This window comes from Bos indicus, chromosome 19 (assembly GCF_029378745.1).
Source record: "Bos indicus isolate NIAB-ARS_2022 breed Sahiwal x Tharparkar chromosome 19, NIAB-ARS_B.indTharparkar_mat_pri_1.0, whole genome shotgun sequence".
Classification (NCBI taxonomy): Eukaryota; Metazoa; Chordata; class Mammalia; order Artiodactyla; family Bovidae; genus Bos; species Bos indicus.
The window spans coordinates 56,319,800-56,341,056 of NC_091778.1; the positions used below are offsets into that span (position 1 = coordinate 56,319,800).

General features: G+C 49.4%; 3 protein-coding genes across 15 annotated transcripts; 2 read left to right on the plus strand and 1 right to left on the minus strand.

Moving 5' to 3' along the window:
- Window positions 1-25: 25 nt before the first annotated feature.
- Window positions 26-3,244, plus strand: SRSF2 (serine and arginine rich splicing factor 2). 5 transcript variants are annotated; one of them, XR_002182942.2, is made up of 5 exons: window positions 26-599; window positions 838-1,148; window positions 1,424-1,527; window positions 2,163-2,270; window positions 2,787-3,244. XR_002182942.2 is itself a non-coding variant. In XM_019980844.2 (3 exons), exons 1-2 carry the CDS (start codon window positions 238-240, stop codon window positions 1,139-1,141), a joined length of 666 nt encoding a protein of 221 aa, XP_019836403.1. In that variant the 5' UTR covers window positions 28-237; the 3' UTR covers window positions 1,142-1,148; window positions 2,163-3,244. The 5 variants fall into 5 exon arrangements, 1 of the variants encoding a protein (XP_019836403.1); XR_002182941.2 differs by having other exon boundaries at window positions 2,163-3,244; XR_011562168.1 differs by lacking the exon at window positions 1,424-1,527 and having other exon boundaries at window positions 28-599; window positions 2,163-2,693.
- METTL23 (methyltransferase 23, arginine) lies at window positions 2,708-9,209 on the minus strand. Of its 7 annotated transcripts, none has more exons than XM_070774017.1 (5): window positions 9,087-9,209; window positions 6,005-6,109; window positions 4,168-4,405; window positions 3,999-4,083; window positions 2,708-3,848 (listed from the first exon to the last, which is right to left on the minus strand). In XM_070774017.1, the coding sequence occupies exons 2-5, from the start codon at window positions 6,086-6,088 to the stop codon at window positions 3,674-3,676; spliced, it is 582 nt and encodes a 193-aa protein (XP_070630118.1). In that variant the 5' UTR covers window positions 6,089-6,109; window positions 9,087-9,209; the 3' UTR covers window positions 2,708-3,673. The 7 variants fall into 7 exon arrangements, with proteins under 7 accessions (XP_070630118.1, XP_019836406.2, XP_019836405.2 ...); XM_019980847.2 differs by lacking the exon at window positions 9,087-9,209 and adding an exon at window positions 8,584-9,013; XM_019980846.2 differs by lacking the exon at window positions 9,087-9,209 and adding an exon at window positions 8,623-9,012.
- A 42-nt stretch (window positions 9,210-9,251) lies between these two features.
- Window positions 9,252-20,148, plus strand: JMJD6 (jumonji domain containing 6, arginine demethylase and lysine hydroxylase). Of its 3 annotated transcripts, none has more exons than XR_002182938.2 (7): window positions 9,252-9,530; window positions 10,059-10,447; window positions 11,265-11,551; window positions 12,389-12,524; window positions 13,004-13,097; window positions 13,813-13,951; window positions 14,648-14,775. XR_002182938.2 is itself a non-coding variant. In XM_019980843.2 (7 exons), exons 1-7 carry the CDS (start codon window positions 9,402-9,404, stop codon window positions 16,220-16,222), a joined length of 1,245 nt encoding a protein of 414 aa, XP_019836402.2. In that variant the 5' UTR covers window positions 9,254-9,401; the 3' UTR covers window positions 16,223-20,148. The 3 variants fall into 3 exon arrangements, 2 of the variants coding, with proteins under 2 accessions (XP_070630116.1, XP_019836402.2); XM_019980843.2 differs by lacking the exon at window positions 13,004-13,097 and adding an exon at window positions 16,186-20,148 and having other exon boundaries at window positions 9,254-9,530; XM_070774015.1 differs by lacking the exon at window positions 14,648-14,775 and having other exon boundaries at window positions 9,253-9,530; window positions 13,009-13,097.
- The last annotated feature ends 1,109 nt before the right edge of the window (window positions 20,149-21,257 follow it).

Sequence of the window (21,257 nt, forward strand, 5' to 3'; positions counted from 1 at the left end):
GCGCTGCAGCCACCGCCGGCCCAGTTGCTTCTCTGGTGGAGTCGGTTGGGCCCTTCTCTTGTGGACTTTTCCAGTTCGGCCTTTCGAAACGTCTGCACGCGGAAACCAACCGCCAGGAAAGAGGCGCGGCGTCGAGCCGAGCTAACCTGAGGAAACCGCTGCCGCTGCAGCCGAGCGCGTGGGCCCGCCGGGGCATTAGTTCGTCTGCGCGCAGCCCCGGCCCGACTTTCCAGAGCCATGAGTTACGGTCGCCCGCCTCCCGATGTGGAGGGCATGACCTCTCTCAAGGTGGATAACCTAACCTACCGCACCTCACCCGACACCCTGAGGCGCGTGTTCGAGAAGTACGGGCGCGTCGGCGATGTGTACATCCCGCGGGACCGCTACACCAAGGAGTCCCGCGGCTTCGCCTTCGTCCGCTTCCACGACAAGCGCGACGCCGAGGACGCCATGGATGCCATGGACGGAGCCGTACTGGACGGCCGCGAGCTGCGGGTGCAGATGGCGCGCTACGGCCGCCCCCCGGATTCGCACCATAGCCGCCGGGGCCCCCCGCCCCGCAGGTACGGGGGCGGCGGCTACGGACGTCGGAGCCGCAGGTAAGCAGGCGGGAGTCGCGGCCGGGGCTCCGGGAGGGCCTGGCTGCATCACAAAGGCCTACGGGGACACGTGGTGGCGGTCGGGCCGAGTCGGCGGGGCGCGGGAGGGCGGGGACCCGGCCTCGCGACCAGGGAAATGGCGTCTGGGCGTCTGGCGGCGAGATAATGGCGGCCTGGGCGGGCGGGAGCACGCGGGCGGGGCCGCCGAACCCTGACGCGCCGCTGTCCCTGTCCGCAGCCCTAGGCGGCGTCGCCGCAGCAGATCCCGGAGTCGGAGCCGGTCCAGGTCCCGGAGTCGATCTCGCTACAGCCGCTCCAAGTCCCGGTCCCGCACTCGCTCAAGATCGCGATCCACCTCCAAGTCCAGATCGGCGCGAAGATCCAAGTCCAAGTCCTCGTCGGTCTCCAGATCTCGCTCGCGGTCCAGATCCAGGTCTAGGTCCAGGAGTCCTCCACCCGTGTCCAAGAGGGAATCCAAGTCCAGGTCGCGATCCAAGAGTCCTCCCAAGTCTCCGGAAGAGGAAGGAGCGGTGTCCTCTTAAGCAAATGGTAAGGTTCGCGCGACTCCGAGACTTCACGGCCCGAATTCAGAAATGGGGTTTGGAATAGTTGTTTTGTTCCGTATTAACATAAAAATGGCTCCTGATGTTAGGAGTACTGCTCTGAGCTAACTCAGCTTTGGGAGTTATACTGAAGAGGGGTCTGCAGAAAGGATGTGTATAAAGCTTAGATAATGGCTGTTTCATGAACTGTTTTGAGACCTATTAATGAAAATGACTATTTCTTGCTGTTTTTATCCAACGTCTGCATTTTCCCCTTTAAAGCTGCGGTCTCCTGTTTGATAAAAGAATATTGGCCAGTATTGCAGATTTTAACTGATTTGGCTGATCCTCCAGGGACCAGTTTCTGTGGGCGTGTATTGGAGCAGGTTTGTCTTTAAATGTTAAAGATGCACTATCCTCTTAGAGAAAACAATCAGTTCAACTATTGTTGTACTGACTGGGACTTCATATTCTAATGGATGTGGCAAACGAATTGCGAAAAAGAAGCAATGAACTTTTGGAATCAAAAGTTTACAGGTATTGATTGCACTGGGTGGGGAAAGGATAGTGTGTCTTTAACTCTCAAATTGTTTGGTCCTATTTTTTAAAAGGAAAGGGCCCTAAGTAGCTCAGATGTTAAAGCATTCTAAAATGCCAATGGTTTCATTTGAAAACTAAAAACTTAAAATATACTGACTAATTGTTTTGTTTGGATACAGCCCAACCCTCCCCCCCCCTCCTTTTTTTTTTTTTTTTTTCTTCTTTTTTCCCCCCTTACCATTTTTCACCTTGGTCATTTGGCCAAGAATACATAAGCTAAACACACGTTTTTAGTGCTGATGGTAACCTTTGTGAAATTTTCCTAATTGGGCCTTTAAAAAATGGATAATGGCTGGTTGGAACCTTTCTGTAACCTACTGGTTTCACCAGATCCTTAGTAAGTACTGAAATTGAAACCATGTGCACTTTTGGTGATTTTGTTAATAGAAGGTAAACTGAGCTTGTTTCTTTTCAAACCTAGATGTGTCGACAAGCAACATAAAGGAGGACTTGGGGGAAAGGACCACTTACTCGGTAGTACTCAGTCCATCAGAAGAGTCCTTGGAACAAGCAACTGGCTATTGAAAAGGTTATTTTGTAACATTTTGTCTAACTTTTTACTTGTTTTAAGCTTTGCCTCAGGTGGCAAACTCATTTTATGTGCCATTTTTTTGCTGTTATTCAAATTTCTTGTAATTTAGTAAGGTGAACGACTTCAGATTTCATTATTGACTTGGATATTTGAGGTAAATTTTCCTTTTTGTTTATATAGTGCTGACTTTTTTTGTTTGGAATTAAACAGATTGGTAACCTAATTTGTGGCCTCCTGACTTTTAAGGAAACGTGTGCAGCCATTACGCACAGTCTAAAGCTGTCAAGAGATTGACTCAACATTGCCTTCCTACCTTAAAATTAAAAACCTACAAAAGTTGGTGTAAATTTATTTGTATATGTTATTTACCTTCAGGTCTAAATGGTAAACAGAACCCAAATTTGTATAAAGACTTTTCAGGTGAAAAGACTTGATTTTTATTTTTTTTTTTTGGGAAGGATTGTTTACCAAACACAATTCTAATCTCTTCTCTTATGTATTTTTGTGCACTAGGCGCAGTTGTGTAGCAGTTGAGTAATGCTGGTTAGCTGTTAAGGTGGCGTGTTGCAGTGCAGAGTGCTTGGCTGTTTCCTGTTTTCTCCTGATTGCTCCTGTGTAAAGATGCCTTGTCGTGCAGAAACAAATGGCTGTCCAGTTTATTAAAATGCCTGACAACTGCACTTCCAGTCACCCGGGCCTTGCATATAAATAATGGAGCATACAGTGAGCACATCTAGCGATGATAAATACACCTTTTTTTTTTTCTTCCTCTTCCCCCCCAAAATGGTAAATCTGATCATCTTCATGTACGAACTTAAAATATGGAAAATGTTAAGGAAGCAAACAAATGGTTTGTAATTTTGTAAGTACTTATAACATGGTGTATCTTTTTGCTCATGAATATTCTGTACTATAGCCATTGTTTCTGTAGTTTAATTAAAACGTTTTCTTGGTGTTAGCTTTTCTCAGAATATGTGTTGGTCTTTTTTCCCTTCTCATTTATTTGAAAGACCTGTGCAATTATCTTGTGAATGTTACTGACTGTATAGAATGAAAGTGAATGTTTGGTAGTTGATTTTTTTTACCCCCTAAGTTAAAAAGTGGAAATGACAGTTCAGCACCCACTCTCCTCAATGCTCTAAGGTAGCACTTTGTTAAAAGTTGAATAACCCCCTTCTTATAATCTAATTTATGCCCTATTTTAATAATTTAGGAACAGTCCAGGTCCTTTTTCTTATAGTTTTAATTTTTGTCTTAACGGTTATGTGACCCGTCACAGTCTAAAGCCAGCAGATCTGACCATCTTCAAACCCACTGTACTCAAGAAGCTGAAGTGGTCTGAGTCACACAGTTAGCTTGCCAGGTTGCTAAGCAGTATTGACATTGTCCCAAAACAGTTTTTAGGTGTAATTCAGATTGTCCTTTGCAAAGGAGATGACCAGCATTTCAACAGTATGTCTTCCTGGAAGGGCAGATTCTGCTATATCTTCTTTGTCTGCACCAAAAGATTCCAGAGGAATGTGGACACATTTCATGTCCCACTTGTAGAGCAAAGCTTCAAGTGACCAGTCAGCACTGAAAAAAATAAATTACTTTTAAAAAACCAAGCTTTTCTTGTTTTACTTTAGATATGTTCTCATTTTATCCTTAAGTTAGACACTGAATGAGTAGTAACGCTTGCATTAACTTTAATAAAACTGGGAGTAAACCAGGATTCAGGCTTACCTTCTTACCTGGTAAGTAGACCACAATTTGACTTTGGGGTTCTTCTGCATCAAAAAGTAAACTGTAGTTAGAATGTCCTCAAAGTCTGGGAAGAAAAGACTTCTTAATAGACTTTTAATTCCATTGTATCTGTGGTTAAATTGACTACCGAGAAGAAAAAAAGGTTTACCTTCTGGTTCAAAGAATACATCAGATGCAAGAATAATGTCTTGTGGTGGTAGAGCCAGAAGATCCCGAGATACATGACCCCAGGTGAGTCCTACAACATGGACCTGAGGCAGATTATTCATTTGGCAGCTTTCCCGACAGATTGCTAGGCAGTGAGGCAACTCTGAACTGTCTGACAGTGTAACTTCAGCACCACATTTTGCAGCCACAATTCCTGGAAGGCTCACTCCAGCACCAATCTAGTAACAAGTTTAAAGGTTTTGCTTAGAACTGCAACAAGTTGTGGATCTTGGCAAATGATTTCTCATTTCATGCATTGGCGTTTAAGTACAGGGTCAATGTGTAAATTTGAATTTTCCATGTCTATAAAACTCCATTCAACACTGCTTTACTCCCTTTAAACTTGACAGTTCTAACTGGGTCAAAGGAGTTGGTCTATTTCAGCATTTTAAAGGGCCCTCAACTGCAACTACAGGTTTGAATTGGGAGGGTGTATAACCAACCAGTCCATTCTGAAGGAGATCAGCCCTGGCATTTCTTGGGAAGGAATGATCCTAAAGCTGAAACTCCAGTACTTTGGCCACCTCATGTGAAGAGTTGACTCATTGGAAAAGACTGATGCTGGGAGGGATTGGGGGCAGGAGGAGAAGGGGACGACAGAGGATGAGATGCCTGGATGGCATCACCGACTTGATGGACATGAGTCTGAGTAAACTCCGGGAGCTGGTGATGGACAGGGAGGCCTGGCGTGCTGCGATTCATGGGGTCCCAAAGAGTCGGACACGACTGAGCGACTGATCCGGATAACTAGGACTCTGCAATCCAGTTTCTTGAGTCCTGGGGTGTGGGAACAACCACCTGTTGTATGTGGATTTTGAGTCTTGTGGAGGGTGGGTGCTCCAATCACTGAGCTGTTTGAGGATCAACCATTTCCAAGTGGGAGCATATCTTGAGCAGTTCCATTGTTCAGGATGTCCAGGGCATTATAGCACTATAGTGACCTTCAGTCACTTGGTTCTCATGATCTATAAGGAGCTCCTAATAATGACGACACCAGGTCTCTAGAAGCTCAGTGGGTGACTTGAATGTACAACCAGCCATTAAATTACTACCAATTTTAAATAACTTACATGGCTAAAGTCTGACAGGTCTACAGCATGACTTGGGATTTTTCTAGTTGGGTCTTTAGAACAGCAAAGAACTTAAACATACTTTGCATAATACCAAGAAATCCTTACATAAAATTACTATTGCTATGGATTGAAACATGCTTCCTGTTCAAGGATCAACACTCAGATTCCCGACCTTTTTTGAGTAGCTAAAAACCATCACTACTTTGAGCCTGAATTATGCACCAAATGCCTTCATTTCATTTACATGCTTTTGCAAAAGTTAAGAGGTGTCCTTAAGCTTCTGGTTTGTCTTCAGCCTTTGGGTTTAAGCATAGTACCGTTTCTGCAAACGACTTGTTTACTTCTGTAAGCCTTCAGCAGTCTTAAGCCAGGTGGAGTAGTGAGAAAGCACTGGATACATTTTAAAACTAATCTCAAGATTTCCAAAGATGAAAGCCATTTTTCGAGAAAGGCTGCAGTGGTATAGTAGAGCCTGGATGACCCTGTTGGGACACCCTAGAAAGATGGCCTCAAAGACTGCTTCCACGCCAAGGTTCCTTAAGATTAGTCAATGGGTTTCACTTACACTTTAAAGTGTTTTTAACTCACCTGCCATGGAGACTGGCCACATCATCCCTGACTTAAAAATAGATATCTAACGAAACCCAATAACCAGCATACAGACTTATAATCTAGGATTTTTGCAAACCTCAAGGGCACTTTTACCTCTAAGACAGCCTTGCCTGGCAGAGATCCTCTGTGAAACCACAAGTACTGGGCCAGGACCACAGCACAGGGCCAAACATACATTCCATATTGAAGATGCAGGACCTGAAAAGAAATTTTTTGTATGCCATAAATAACATGCTGGAACTCAGAATATTTATACAGCAATTACTGAGTGCCTGGCACTGGCATCCATTACAAAAATGACAATTCCTTGTTCTCTAGTTTACATTCTATGGGTGGGTAAGTGAAGTGAAAGTTGCTCAGTCATGTCCGACTCTGCAACCCCTGGACTATAGTCCATGGAACTGTCCAGGCCAGAATACTGGAGTAGGTAGCCTTTCCCTTCTCCAGGGGATCTTCCCAACACAGGCCTCCCACATTGCAGGCAGATTCTTTACCAGCTGAGCCACAAGGGAAGCCCGAGAATATTGGAGAGGGTAGCCTATCCTTTCTCCAGTGGATCTTCCCGACCCAAGAATTGGACCAGGGTCTCCTGCATTGCAGGTGGATTCTTTTACCAACTGAGCCATCAGAGAAGCCCCTTGGGTGGGGGAGAGGGAATATAAAACTATAATACAATGTGATAAGCACTTTTTTTTCCTTTTTGTGATAAGCATTCTTCATAATTCACTTACTCAACTAGAATTTATCCAGGGCCTGAGTGGCTTGTGGCTTAGTGGCTATTTTAGGCTGAGGATGTAACTCATGGAATATGTGTATATATATGTGTGTGTGTGTGTGTGTGTGTGTATCTTACTGTGGAGAGACAACAAGCAAGTATTTTCAGTAATGCTACCAGCACAGTGTAACAGGGTGATGTGAGAGTAATGGGGGTGGGCAGTGACCACAAGGTGGTTGCTCAAGATAGGGAGAGGATGATTCAGGCAAAGGCCAAGGCCTCCCCGGGGCCCTCTCCCTGGCAGTGTGGGCCTGAGGGCTGGAGGCAGGGTTGCATAGTACAAGCATAGGTCAGAGGGAAAGCAAAGACCAGACTTGTGGTGCCTGGTAGGCCACAGGAAGTTTAGCTTTTTATTTAAGTGCAGTGAGAAGATACTGGAGGGTTTTAAGCTAGGCATAACCTGGTAATGGGCTCCCCTGGTGGCTCAGATGGTAAAGAAGCCACCTGCAATGCAGAAGGCCAGGCTTTGATCCCTGGGTTGGGAAGATCCCCTGGAGAAGGAAATGGTTACCCACTCCAGTACTCTTGCTGGGAAATGGCCTGGACAGAGGAAGCTGGCGGGCTACAGCCCATGGGGTCACAGAGACAAAACTGAGCGACAGCACAGGCAGGAACGTGCTAACGCTGAGGAGGAACAGGGTGATTCTAGGATGACATCTCAGATGATGTCTGAGTAGAGCTGAGTCCTGGAGTTAGGAAGGCAGGCAACTTGTAAAGCCTTTGCGGAGGCACTGAATCATGAGCATGGTATTTAGGTAGGCAAGGCAACATAGCTCACAACTCTGATATAAGCCTGCCTGAGTTCAAACTTGAGAAATGTAATTTATCAATACTAGCTGTGTAACCTCACTCAAGTTACTCAACCTGTGCTTCCGTTTCCTCAACTCCAAAGCACTATCTTCATAGAATGTCAGGAAAATTCAATGAAAACTAGTTAGTACAAAGTATACAAAGTTAGTGACTGTTTAACTGCAAAACTGCAAGTCTGTTTCGTAATGGGTGCCCCTCCCAGGGTGATAGGCTGAAAAGGTAAAGATACCAAAGGTGAAGGAACTGAAGGTCTGAACATAATCATTCAACAAAAATCGGAGTGCTCAGGCTGCACTCGCCCACTGAAATGGCCCACTCTTGTCTGTGAGTGTTTCTAAATAAATACAATAAAACATAAAATAAAACAAAAATGCCTGCCCTGGTGGATTTTACCCAGGAGTACAATGAAGGAGTTCTGATCTGAAGTGTAAGTTATCCAGATTTAGGTAATTAAAAGAAAAAAGACATATCTTCAACAATACCCCAATTACAACATTTTTTTATAGTAAAGGTGTATCTTTTCACAAGGTGTATCTTCATCCACTTCCTCAATCTGGGAAGAAATCCAAAGGGGAATTTTAACACGAAGGCTTTTAGAGACTGCCAGAGATGGATTCCACTCCAGCCTTCAACCCTTAACCTGTTTCTCATATTCAAAACCGTTGCTGCCAATGTCTACCCCACCAGCTGCTGTTAAAATCAAATGAAACGCTGCAACGTGAAAACGCTTTGAAAAACCGGACGTATAATTGCTATTGAGAATTTGGGGGCAGGCATGAGCTGAAAGGAAGCAAGACCAGGCCCCAGAAACTTTATTTGATTAATGAGAGTTGGAATCCCCTGTCCCAGATAAATCTCAGTTAACACGCCCTTCAACAAGATTAAAAAAATTAGGTGTGAAGAATGTCACTTTCCCAGCAAGAAGTATTAGGTACGGAGAGGTTCCCCTTCTCGACATTTAATCTGCCAAAAGGCTTCATAGCAAACCGTTTGGCTCTGCGGGTTCACCCGAAGGCTGAATGAAAAAGCCCCTGACCCCCTCTCCTATACTCCTCCCTACAGCCCCAGGCCGGCTGAGAAACACTACCGCGCTAAGGCGATTCCCGGTGGGTGCCTTGGCACGCACCTGCGGGACGCACACTTCCAGTACGGCCCCCTCATCTCCCAGACCCGGCCCCTCCGAGAACCGAAAGCGCTGGGCCCGGACCACTTGCCCTCGGAGGCCACCCTCGTCCGAAGAGGAGTCGGTGGCCTCCGTGCGGGCCGGGAGCAGGGGAGGGCGCCGGGCCGCCAGGCTGCCAAGCTGCACGCGCGAGGGCCCCCGGGTCTGCTCGGGCCGTCTCCCCGGCGCACTTCAGGTCGCTACTACCCGACAGCAAGCGGGGGAAGCACCCCTCGAGCGACGAAATGACCACGCGGCGAGAACAGACCCCAACACCAGGCAAACGAGACACACAGAACAGGTGCAGCGGGCGGGTAGCCGGCCGGAAGAGAGCCAAAAGAGACACCCTTCGCTGCCGGAAGTGACGAACAGGAAGCGGACGCGGGAGAGGCGGGGCCGCAACGAAGAGGTAGCTCGACTGGGCTGACCTTCCCAACATGGCGGATATCCGGTCTGTGTGAGGGCTGGGCCTGGAGACGCAGAGGCCAATGGCTTATCGCGAGAGGCCGGAGGTGGGGGAAGACGGCAGCCACTCGTCCAACCGGAGGCTCGGAAGGTGGTTAGGGAGTGAATCTTCTGGAAGGCGACTTTAAAGGCGCCGGGCCGGAGCGAAGGGCGTCTTGGTGCTGCCGTCGCCCTAGTCTGGGTGTGTGTGTGTGTGCGGAGAGGGGAGCGGCGCATTGGTGGCAGGAAGCGAGCTGCGCTGAGGTCGTCGCGGAACCAGCTGGTGGTGACCCTGCAGGATGAACCACAAGAGCAAGAAGCGGATCCGTGAGGCCAAGAGGAGTGCGCGGCCGGAGCTGAAGGACTCGTTGGACTGGACCCGGCACAACTACTTCGAGAGCTTCCCACTGAACCCGGCGGCCGTGGCGGTGAGCGGGCCGCGATCGCGGGCCGGGCGGACCACGGGCATCCACCGGGGGCTGTGCGCACCTCTCCCGGGACCGGAGAGGTGCCGCCCAGCACTGCCCCCGGAGTTCCGATGGGCTCGCCCGCACCCCGCGGAGGTCGGGGTCGTCGGCGCCCGTTCCAGCGCGGGCCTCCTTTCTCCTCGCCGCAGCCGCGCCTGCCGAGGACAGCTGGAGCCGCACCCCCTTGACGCCCTCCACGAGGCCTGTCACCCCTGCACCCCTTTTGGGCGGCGGGGCCATAGGGAACCTAGGTGTTCAAGGCCACAAGTGGGAGACGCGAAGCCCTGCTTCCTTGGTAGGATGGCGATGGGTTTGCTGTGCCCGAATGCACGCAAGTCCTTTCCCCTCCCTAAGAGGAGCCAGAACTAGAATCTGGCTCCTTGGGCTTATGATTGCTAATTGGCTTTGGGGAACACCCTTACCTGCCACCGGGCTTTTCTTTCTCTCTCTCTTTTTTTTAATTCGATGGGTCTTTTCTGATTCCCTCAGGACAATGTGGAAAGGGCAGACGCTTTACAACTGTCGGTGGAAGAATTTGTGGAGCGATATGAAAGACCGTACAAGCCCGTGGTTCTGCTGAATGCCCAAGAGGGCTGGTCTGCGCAGGAGAAGTGGACTCTGGAGCGCCTCAAAAGGAAATACCGGAACCAGAAGTTCAAGTGTGGCGAGGACAACGACGGGTACTCGGTGAAGATGAAGATGAAATACTACATCGAGTACATGGAGAGCACCCGCGATGACAGCCCCCTTTACATCTTTGACAGCAGCTACGGGGAACACCCCAAAAGAAGGAAACTTTTGGAAGACTACAAGGTGCCAAAGTTTTTCACCGATGACCTTTTCCAGTATGCGGGGGAGAAGCGCAGGCCCCCTTACCGGTAAGTACTGGGCAGTGATGTGGTTATAATCTTGTCTCCAGCAACTAATCTTTTTTCTGAAACAGTGAGTGGTTCTGCCATGGTCGCTCATGGAACTTAGAGGGCTTCCCATACCTGCCCAGGGACTCCTGCCTGGTGCTGCCTGGGCATCAGATTTTTGAAATCTTCCTCACGTGATCCAAGCATGCAATCAAAGTTGAACCAGTGATCTGTAAGGGACATTTTATTTCACTTAAATATTTATTTATTTTGGCTGTGCCAGGTCTTGGTGCAGCATGCAGGCTCTTTTAAGTTGTGGCATGCAGGATTTAGCTCCCTTTTGCTGTTGTTTAGTCGATCAGTCGTAGCCAACTTTTTTGCCACCCCAGGGACTGTAGCTCTCCTGGCTCCCCTGTACATGGGATTTCCCAGGGGAAAATGCGGGAGCAGATTGCCATTTCCTACTCCAGGGGGTCGTCTCAATCAAACCTGTGTCTCCTGGATTAAGAGGCAGATTCTCTACTGCTGAGCCACCAAGGAAGTCCCTAGTTCCCTGACCAGGGATCAAACCTGGGCCCCCTCCATTGGGAGCTCGTAGTGTTAGCCACTGGACCACCGGGAAAGTCTCTGTAAGGGACATTTTAAGAGCTAAAGTCCAGCAATAAGCCACATCAGTGATTTTTCTGTTAGGGATCAGCCCATGTACAATTTACTCAGCATTTCTAAATATTAGAATTTGCATAGTTTTCAAAATAACATTTCTATAAAACTGAAAGCTGCGTTTGTGGCATGTATGCAGTCAAGTCACACTGCACATCTTGGATGCTCCATGCTCTAGGTGGTTTGTGATGGGGCCACCTCGGTCCGGAACAGGAATCCACATCGACCCTCTGGGAACCAGTGCCTGGAATGCCTTAGTTCAGGGCCACAAGCGCTGGTGCCTGTTCCCTACCAGCACGCCTAGGGAGCTCATCAAGGTGACCCGAGAAGAAGGAGGGAACCAGCAAGATGAAGCTATTACCTGGTTTAACATCATCTATCCCCGGACGCAGCTTCCAACCTGGCCACCCGAATTCAAACCCCTGGAAATCTTACAGAAACCAGGAGAGACTGTTTTTGTACCAGGTATACTTTCTTTGATTTCAGTAATCTGTCATTCCTGAGCACAGTTATATACAGTGAGTCAAAGAAATCCCTCCGCAGGCTGACTCCCGGTGAACTGACTGGGGCCTGCCTCTGACTGTGATGTGTTGCTGCGTAATCTCCGGCTCAGGGGGCTGCTGTCCACCTTTCTTGTAGCCTGTGTGTATTACGACTATTGAAAAACTTCGTATCTGCTGGAGAGCCTATTCTTTTTTATTCCTACTAGTTACCCAGTGTCTTTGTGTGTGTTCAGTGACTTGTGCTTATTTCCATAAATGGGGTTTTTGACACAGTGTAGCACTGGGTGGATTAAGTCAGGAAACAGTTACTTAAAAGCCAAGAGGCGGGAAATCCACACCTGAAAATTACGCTTTGTTTTGATAGGCCAAGTGTTAGAATTGAGGGTATTTAAGATATGCACCCTCTTCCTAGAAACCGAAGAACTTGCTGCCTTTACAGTTTTGGTCACAGCTTTGGATGGACAGGGCTGGACACATTTGTTCTGTAAAAGAGCCAGAGAATAAATATTTTAGGCACTGCAGGCTGGATGGTGTCTGTCGGAAGGGCTCAGCTCTGCCCAGGGGACAGGAAAGCAGGCGTGGCCAGGCTCCAGTGAAACTTAGCACAAGCAGGTGGGTGGTGGCTCCTGCCTCAGGAGGAGTGCTAACCACACCGGGTCCTGGCTCTCTTAAGACTGTCCCTTGTGGACAGGAATGCCCAGTTTCAGAAGTTTGTGTTACATGTTATGTGAAATTTGTGTTATAGGGCGATTGTGTGTAGAGCCCATTCCTGTTTAACCGTTTATTTGTTGGATTTCAGGAGGCTGGTGGCACGTTGTCCTTAATCTTGACACCACCATTGCCATCACCCAGAACTTTGCCAGCAGTACCAACTTCCCTGTTGTCTGGCACAAGACGGTAAGAGGGAGACCAAAGTTGTCAAGGAAATGGTATAGGTGAGAGACATTTTTGATTTCTTATTTTTTGCTTTTGCTCCAACTTCTACCCCAGAGATAAAATGGCAAGAGTCTACTGCTGCTATAACATGTGCTGAGTTTAACTCAGGCCTGGGAAAAACTGGGGCTGCAAAACCTCACGGGTAGAAGAGAGTGGGTCCAAGGTCAGGGCCAGTTCTCAGGATGCTTGCCAGCCTTGAGGTGACAGGCCCAGACTGCACGTTTGATCGAGGCCAGGCGTCCCAACGAACACGGTCATAACTGGGATTGTTCCTCATTTTCTGTTTTCGTTTTTTTGGTTTTGGTTTTGTGTTTCCTCAAAGCTAGCTCTAGCAAAGGAAGCCATTTTTGTTTGGGTTTGATTTTGGTTGTTTTCTTTTCCTTATTCCAAAAGCTTTACCCCCATTTGAACTTATTACCTTCGGTTCTCGTGAGTGAGGTGACTGCCCTGGAGACTTAGCTCCTCTGTTTATCCACAGAACAGATACAGCACGGGCAGCGGCAGTGCAAGCCACCCCCAGCCACCCCGTGCCACTGTGTCCCAACCCTGACCTGGAGGGACCAGCTCTCGGGGTAAGAGAGGGATCCCGGCTTGCTCAGTGCTCAGCCTCCCTGCTGAGAGGGCCAGCAAGGGTGGTGGCTTTGTTCTCCCCGGACTCTCGGGCGTCCGAGGCCCACTGACTCCATCCCTCAGGCCTCTGTGTGCTGCCGTCTGGTCTTTCCGAAAGGCCTTCCCGAACAGTGTGTCTTTTGTCCTCGGTTGCAGTGGCCACCAGACGAGGTCCCTAAGGGGCGGGCTGGCGGCCGCCCCCCGACAGTCCTGTCCAGCTTTACCTTCCAGTGAGGGGGGACCCACTCTATCACCCGACGCTTCTTACCTCTCACAAACCTTATTGTTTCTGCTCTTAACAAATAGAACGTTAACTGAGCCCAGCTCCCATCACTGAGCACTGTGCTGTGGAAAGGAGAGATTAAAAAACATCAGCTAGGAAGGTGCAGGGAAGAGTACGAGGGAGAGAGATGGTTTCTCCCGAGACTGACTCAGGGGCGCGCAGCCTCGTGTGGGCAGCGCGCGTGGCTTTTGAGCTCACTAGGCAGCAGCCAGTCGCGTGCGGCTGGTTTTCCTTTCAGGGAAGCCTGAGCAGCAGGGGGCTCTGTGCCCGGCCTGCGCATCCGTGTCTGTCCTCAGCACCGTGCCGGCACGTCTAGCAGAGGCAGGGCTCAGCCCTGAGTCTGGGGCTCTGTGGGTGGCTGTCGCCACACTGAGAGCACGTGTCTCATCCCTTAGGATCTTGAAGCAGGAGCACCCGGAGTTGGCGGTCCTGGCTGACTCCGTTGACCTGCAGGAGTCCACGGGGATCGCCTCCGACAGCTCCAGTGACTCCTCCAGCTCCTCCAGCTCCAGCTCGTCCGACTCGGACTCAGAGGTGAGGCCACCCTCGCTCCCCAGTCCTCCAGGGCAGGGCACCCTCGAAAAACCAGAGGGGACTTTGTGCCTCCTCCCCAGAAGGGAAAGAGAGGGGGTCGTGTTTCACCTTCTTCTTCCAAGAACTGCCACTGTCCTCAGTCCTTCTGTGGGGTGAGGTTTGCCCCCTTTATAGCTCTGAAGCATTTGTTAATCGTTAAAACAGTCACTGGGCTTCCCAGGTGGTGCTGGTGGTAAGGAACCCGCCTGCCAGTGCAGGAGACGTAGGAGACGCGGGTTCCATACCTGGGTTGGAAAGATCCCCTCAACCCACTCTAGTATTCTTGCTGGAAAATGCTGTGGACAGAGGAACCTGGCGGACTATGGTTCATAAGGTCGCAAAGTGTCGGGGATGACTGAAGCGACTTCACTTGCACGCACGCACGCAGAGTAGTCTCTAGGGGTGAGACGTAGCTGAAGATTCGGTTAAGTAAATGATGCAGGATCACACAGCTGGGGACAGTGGTGTCGGGATTTAAACTTCAAGCATTCTCCAGACTGAAAGCCCACGTTAGGAATTTCCGTGGATGGTAAATAATAAGCTTAGAGGGAGTTCCCTGGTGTCCAGTGGTTAGGACTCTGCTTTCACTGCTGAGGGCCCAGTTTCAGTCCCTGGCTGCCTCCGACTGATGCCCTGTTTTTCTCCTTCTGCGTCCAGTGCGAGTCCGGCTCTGAAGGCGAAGGCACAATGCACCGCAGGAAGAAGAGGCGGACGTGCGGCATGGTGGGGAACGGGGACACCACCTCGCAGGACGACTGCGTGAGCAAAGAGCGCAGCTCCTCCAGGTGACCGCGCGTGGCTGTCGTCTGTGTGCGAGGACGCGCCTGCAGCCTGCGGCAGGGCCCCGGGGCAGCCCGGTGGGTCCCGCAGACCCGGGAGGGCCCCGAAAGCCCGAGAATGAGGACCTCCGGGGCCGGGAGCCTCTCTCTCAGTGTTTGCGGCAGTAGCTCTCTTCTCCGCTACCGATGCAAGTGCACGGGGCTTGTTTTATGCATAAGGGTGAGGATCCGTGTGAATGGTGCCAAGGGAAACCTTGACGTTATTTAATAAAAGTTAAATTCATCTTATATCTTGGAAATTTTTTTCCCTGGAGAACACCAGAATCTCCTCTCATTGCTCTTCTTGCTGTGACCTTGGGAGAAAAGACTGATTCTGCTGGCGGGTGGTGGCTGCCCTCAGTGGGGAAATGATGGTTCGTTATCACAGTAAAGGGCGAAACGCTGAGAAGTTGTCCCCAAGCTTCTGAAGGGTCTGAGGCGTGGCCTCCTGCTTTTTCTCCCAGTTTGCCACTGCATGGAGCACTTGCAGATTTTTAAATAAAATCTTATTATCATGTCTCCAGCGGGGTTTTGTTTTTGTGTTAAACCTGAGGGAGGGAATTCCCTGGTGGGCCAGTGCTTAGGACTCTGAGCTTTCACTGCCAAGGCTCTGGGTTCAGTCCCTAAACTTGGGGAACTTAGATCCCACGAGCCTAAACAGACTAAATTATTAAACAACAACAAAAAAAACGGAATTGGATCTAAATAAGTTAAAACTTGAGGTAAAATCAACAAGCTAACCTTTTTGCAAGTGGCTACCCCAGCGCTGCACACATGCCCGGCTCCCGGGAGGCCTGTCTGCGTCCCGGGCCTTTAAACCCCAGAGCCCTGTTGTCCACGTGCTGCTAGCCCAAGCGTCACTGGGGCGGCATTAAGAGGGATGGTTTCTGGGCAGACAGTGAAATCCTGAGGCTCTTGCGACTCTGTCTGAAGTCCCTGCCCGCTGCAGCTGATGCCCCTGTTATGTTCTTTGTGTCTCCAAGCAGCCTGGCACTTGCTTAAATGTGACAGAAGTGGAGGACCCACATTCCTTTCTGTCATCTCTTCCGCATTCTCTGGGGTCTGGTTGGAATCCCGTGGGGGCTATTCGGGTGTCCTAATCAGATGAATCGACCAGATTGGATCATGCATTTCTGAGCCCTAGTTGTCCTTTCCAGCCTCAGATTTCTCTTCTTGCCTTGTTTCCATTGTTGTAGACTTATATCTGCCCCTGGGGTATGGTTTTGTATTTGTACTCTATAAGGAAAGTCTTTAGAGAAGGCCCTGCCGTTATTTCAGCCTGGGGCCCTGGGGGTTCTGCTTGTAACCTTTCATTCCCCTTTGCAGCAGCCGTGCTGTCTACCTGCTGATCACAGGCGGTTGTACTTTCCTTGACAGGATTAGGGACACTTGTGGAGGCCGTGCTCACCCCTAAGCTGAAGCTCTCCCTGAGGTGGCTCCTGTGGCAGCTGTTGGCAGCCACTCACCTCAGTCTTCCTGTCTTCTGCTCCTACCTTCTCCTTTGTCTTCTTTGAATTTGGATAATCCTCTCTGGCCCAAGCTCATGCCTCCGGTCAAATGCTGTTTTTTCTCTGCTAACCGAGACTAGATTGTCAAGAAGTTAAAAAAAATTCAGCATGCTCAGCGAAGCACTGAAGGCCGCTGTGACATCAGGTGAGAAGGTTCTGTGCTTCTTTAAAACCTCGCCGGTCGACCACCTGCAAGCCTGGAGGGCTGTGGTCCTTTGAACGCCTTGTCGCCTTGCTGGAGTTGGTGAGGGGCTCCCACCATCCGCATGTGGCCGGCTGCACGCAAGCAAGAGACGCCAAGAGTGGTGAGTGGACTCTGAGTCCTATGTGAACCAGTTATGTAAACAAAGGACCACGAGAGCGCCGCCTCCCTGTGTGCCGCCATCCGTCCAGAAATGCAGTTGGCAGCAGAAGCCCGGCCGGGGGCCAGCGCCACTCACCCACTGCCCAGTGCGTGGGTGAGCATTCATCACCTTTACTCTGGTCAGAGAGGCTGTGAGATTCCAAGGATATTTTCCTGTGATGTGTTTTGTGGGGGAAGGACGACCCATCGGGCTTGTTGGGTTTATGATCAGAGCAGGAAAGGTGTTCAACGTGTTGTCATCACAGAACTAAAGTTATAAACAGGACCAGGTTCTTACAAATTTGTCCCCATCTTTCCCACCACGTACGTGACCCCTGAGTCAGAAGTTTCTCGCTCTCTCAAAGGCTTCATAATTAACAGCCTCATATTTTGGACCTGGAGACATTAGGTGGGTGATCCTGTTAGCAGCCAGGAATAAATGCAGAGGTGGTGCATCTGGTCTTTGGGATCTGTTTAGGTTTCTAAGTAACTCTGGTTTAAATACTTAGAGGTTGACCAGCAGGTTCCATCTCTTGCCCTCTCGATTTACCTGCTTGCCTTCATCTGTCTCCAAATTCAACTAAAGTGTTATAAAAATAAGAGGGGGCTGTCGAGGACGCATCCAGTGAATTTCCAGGTTGGACTGCGGGAGGGAAGGGCACCAGCAGGTGAAGGCGGAGGAGCCTCACCAGCGCCAGCAGGCGCAGAGGAGTGGGCCATCAACTGGAGTCGTACCGTTGGCTCTCAGAATCCTCCCTTAAGTGGGTGTGATCAGGGAATCCTGTTTACTTGTCTACAGACCAGTCATCCCTTCCTAACTCCCTGGGATGGTCATGTGGCTTTACTCTAGAAGGCTGGTCCCCTATTTTGTCTTTGCCCAATTTTTTGCATTCTAAAAGGCCAACCAAAACTCGTGTGGATTGGATGGAACTTCTGCCCATTTCCTAGTATCAGTCTACCTACTATCAGTCTACCCGTCCCCCCCGCCCCACCCCCCCCCCCACGCCTCCAACACACACACACACACCCGCTCTGGCTCCAGGGCATGTCTGCCTGTGAGTGTTCAGTCACTGAGTGGTGTCTAACGCTGTGACCCTATGGACTGGAGCCCTCCAGGCTCCTCTGTCTGTGGGATTTCCCAGGCGAGAATACTGGAGTGGGGTACCATTCCCTGCTCCAGGGGATCTTCCCAACCCAGGGATTGAACCCAAGTTTTCTGCATTGCAGGCAGATTCTTTACCACTGAACCACCAGGGAAGCCCAGGAAGTGTCTCTAGGTGTGAGGAATCCAGACCCCGAAGGGATCATCCAGAGATTGCATTCATACTTGAATGGCGTTCCTCCTCCTCTTTAAAAAACTTTTCTTGACATCTTCAAAGTGCTTTTCTTTTCCCCAGTGTTGCTGCTGGGCTATCACACTCCCTTTCCTCTCCAATCCACACCAACTGCTTCTCCCTCAGCTTCAGCGTAAAGGATCAAACCACCAGACAGGCCGCCTGCCGCCAGGGGGCGTGGTGGGCATGGTGAAGTAGAAGTTCCGCTGGAGAGACTAGCCACCCAGTTTTACTTACCCAGATGCCAAAGGTAATTCCTGTTTGATCAACAACATCCAGAAATAAGAGATCCAGCCTGTGTGACAGGCCCGCAGTCCCCTGTCCTGAAAGTGCCTGGGTGGCACAGGTTACACCACTTGGCTCCCACCACCCCATGAAGGACTATGGGACCCTCTTTCATTGTCTTAGCCGGGTGAGATTCAGCAGCTGCCTTTTATTGTCACTGAGCCAGGCAAACATACCGCTGTGGACGAAAAGTAGGGCTGAGGTGAGGAAAGAAAGCAGTGGAGTGTGGCCAGGTGGTCACTGTGAGGCAGGAAGTGGGGTCCAAGGGCCCATCTGTTCTAAAGTCAACCCTTCTACCCACCTTGCATGAGCTGCTCCTGTGAGTGGTGCCAAGGACAGTAAGGAGAAAGATACAACATTAAACTATTTTTAGAGATTATTCTCTGAGATGACAGCTGATGTTAAAACCAATAGCAGGGGGATGGGGTGGGGACTTCCCTGGTGGCCCAGTGGCTATGACACTGCACTCCCAATGCAGGGAGCCCGGGTTCAATCCCTGGTCAGGGTACTAGATCCCCACATACCGCCACTAAAGATCGTGTTTACCCCAAGAAGATCGAAGATCCCGCATGCTGTAACTGAAACTCAGTGCAGCCAAATAAATAAATGTTAAAAAACCAACAAGCTGGGTCCTAGAAGAAAGGATCTAGACTAATAACTACTGAAGACGAGGATCGGGGTGGGTGAGACCAGAGTCAGGGACCCAGGACATCTGGGTCTGTGGAGACGAGGGAGGTCACGAAAGGCTTTACCATCAGCCCGAGGTGGCCAGTGTCGCACAATGGTAGGTGCCTCTGAGGTCCGTAGTGCCGTGATGTTGAAGGTGACACCTGTGAGAGGAGAGCCACCAAAAACAGGAACATCGTTCACATTTTGCTCAACTTGTAGATCCCCATTTGTTCATTATTAAAACGTTCAACAAACGTTGGCGCTCCAGGCTCTATTCTAGGTGTTGGAGACACCACAGGGACAACAAACCCAGATCCCTGATCCCCTAGATCTTCACAGACTGTGAGGGTGCTGTTCATAAGGGCTACGGACGGGTCAGGGCAGGGAGAACCATACACGTCCATCTCCATGATCAGAAAAGCAAGTCTAGCCCTTACTAAGTACAAGTTAATGAGATTTTCATAGAGGAACATAATTATAATTTTAGCTGTATTTTTAACTGAGGACACAGCTTCTTTGTAAATCAGCTAAAGGTATTTAAGGAGCAGCACAAAAATTGCTGGTACAAGTGCTTTACAAATTTATTAGAGGTTCTGCCTCTGTATACTTTAAGATGCTAGATAGGAGTTGGAGTGGAACAGGGATTCTGCGGTAAATGTAAAAAGTACTGTTTAGGAAGTAGGCATTTAAACACGCGACCGTAGATTTCTTGAATTGTATGTAGCGTTTCCACAAATAAGTGTTTTGTCACGTGTATTGGGTCCTGCTGATGGTTCCACGTGGAGTCTGGTTTCTCCTCACTCCTGCCTCCCTAGCTTCTGTCATGATGATACATCAAAACTGCAGGAGCCCTCCCAGGATGGCTTTTAACTTTGTCTCATCTGTAGTTCAAGTTCAGAAACTTGGAACACCTCACACCCATCCTTTGTTCTCCTGAGAGCAGGAGAACTGACCTCGCCTGCTCTCGCCATGGAGACTGGACACTACAGAGGAACTGGGACCATCTGCCGAGTACCTGGTGCCTCCTCAGTCATTTAAGTCAAGTGCGCTGAGCGCCTGCTGGTTCTGCTGTAGTTTTTCCTGTGGGGACTGTCACCAAATGCCTGGGAGTGCTGGGGGACAGCCGCCACTGGTTTGGCATTTTTAACTTGGACTGCGATGAAACTTGTTCATCGTTTTAAATAAAGCAACTTGATTTGGGTTTGGGTTTTTTGCATTGTCTTGTCCTTGTTTTCATTCTTATTCATCTGAAAGTCAACAGAGTGTACTGAGTTTGTCTGCACAAAGGGACCTCTTAAAAATACACTTGACCCTTGAACAACTCAGGGTTTAGGGGTACAATCCTCCCTATGCACAGTGGAAAATTCAAGATAAGCTGAGAGCCAGCCCTCCGTATCCAAGTTTCACAGTTCTGCAGCCAGCCTCGGATTGCATAGTACTGCAGTTCCTGTTTAATGGAAAAATGTCCGCATGTAAGTGGAACCATGCACTTCAAATGCATGTTGTTCAAGAGTCAACTGTACACTTTAAGACAGGGGAGACAGGTAACAAAAATAAGACCCAAACACTTTGGGTGAAAGTCCCCCACTGGTCAAAAGCTAGTAGCCAGGAGAAAAACCTCATTCCACATTTCAGAGTAGTGGGCATTTTTATCAACCTCCGCTAAAATTCCCTTTGTGTGTCCCCCTAACATTATGTGATATTGCAGGATTAAGCTCACCCTGCTGTTGGCATCTTGTTTGTCGTAACTAGAGCTCAAGAGGAAGCTTGAGAGTGTTCTTGCATCTTCCTTTTAAAAAGAGGCACTCTGACTGCAAAAAAAAATTAAAAAAAGAGGCACTGGCTGGGACAGGTGATGGTGGGTTGGACCTGGTGGTCCAGTGGCTGAGGGCCTGGGTTCCATCCCTGGTGGGGGAAATAGGCCTCACATGCTGCAACTAGGAGTCTCCATGCCACAACTGAAGAACCTGCAGCCAAGATTCAGCGTGCTGCAACCAAGACCCAGCACAGCCGAATGAATAAAAGTAAAATATATTTTTTAATTAAAAAAGAAGCACTCCTTCCAGGATCTTACATTGGCTATCAACTCAGTTCAGTTCAGTCGCTTAGTCGTGTCCGACTCTTTGCGACCCCATGAGTCGCAGCACGCCAGGCCCCCCTGTCCAGGATTTTACATCAGCTATCAACTCAGACACTGCTTTTCCCAAAAAAGAATGCATCCTAAGCAAAAACCCAGGGCCTGGTTTTTCAATATCAGTCCTGTGTTTGGCACGGCACCTTACAAATGGTCCACTGCTGTTTTTTTTTTAA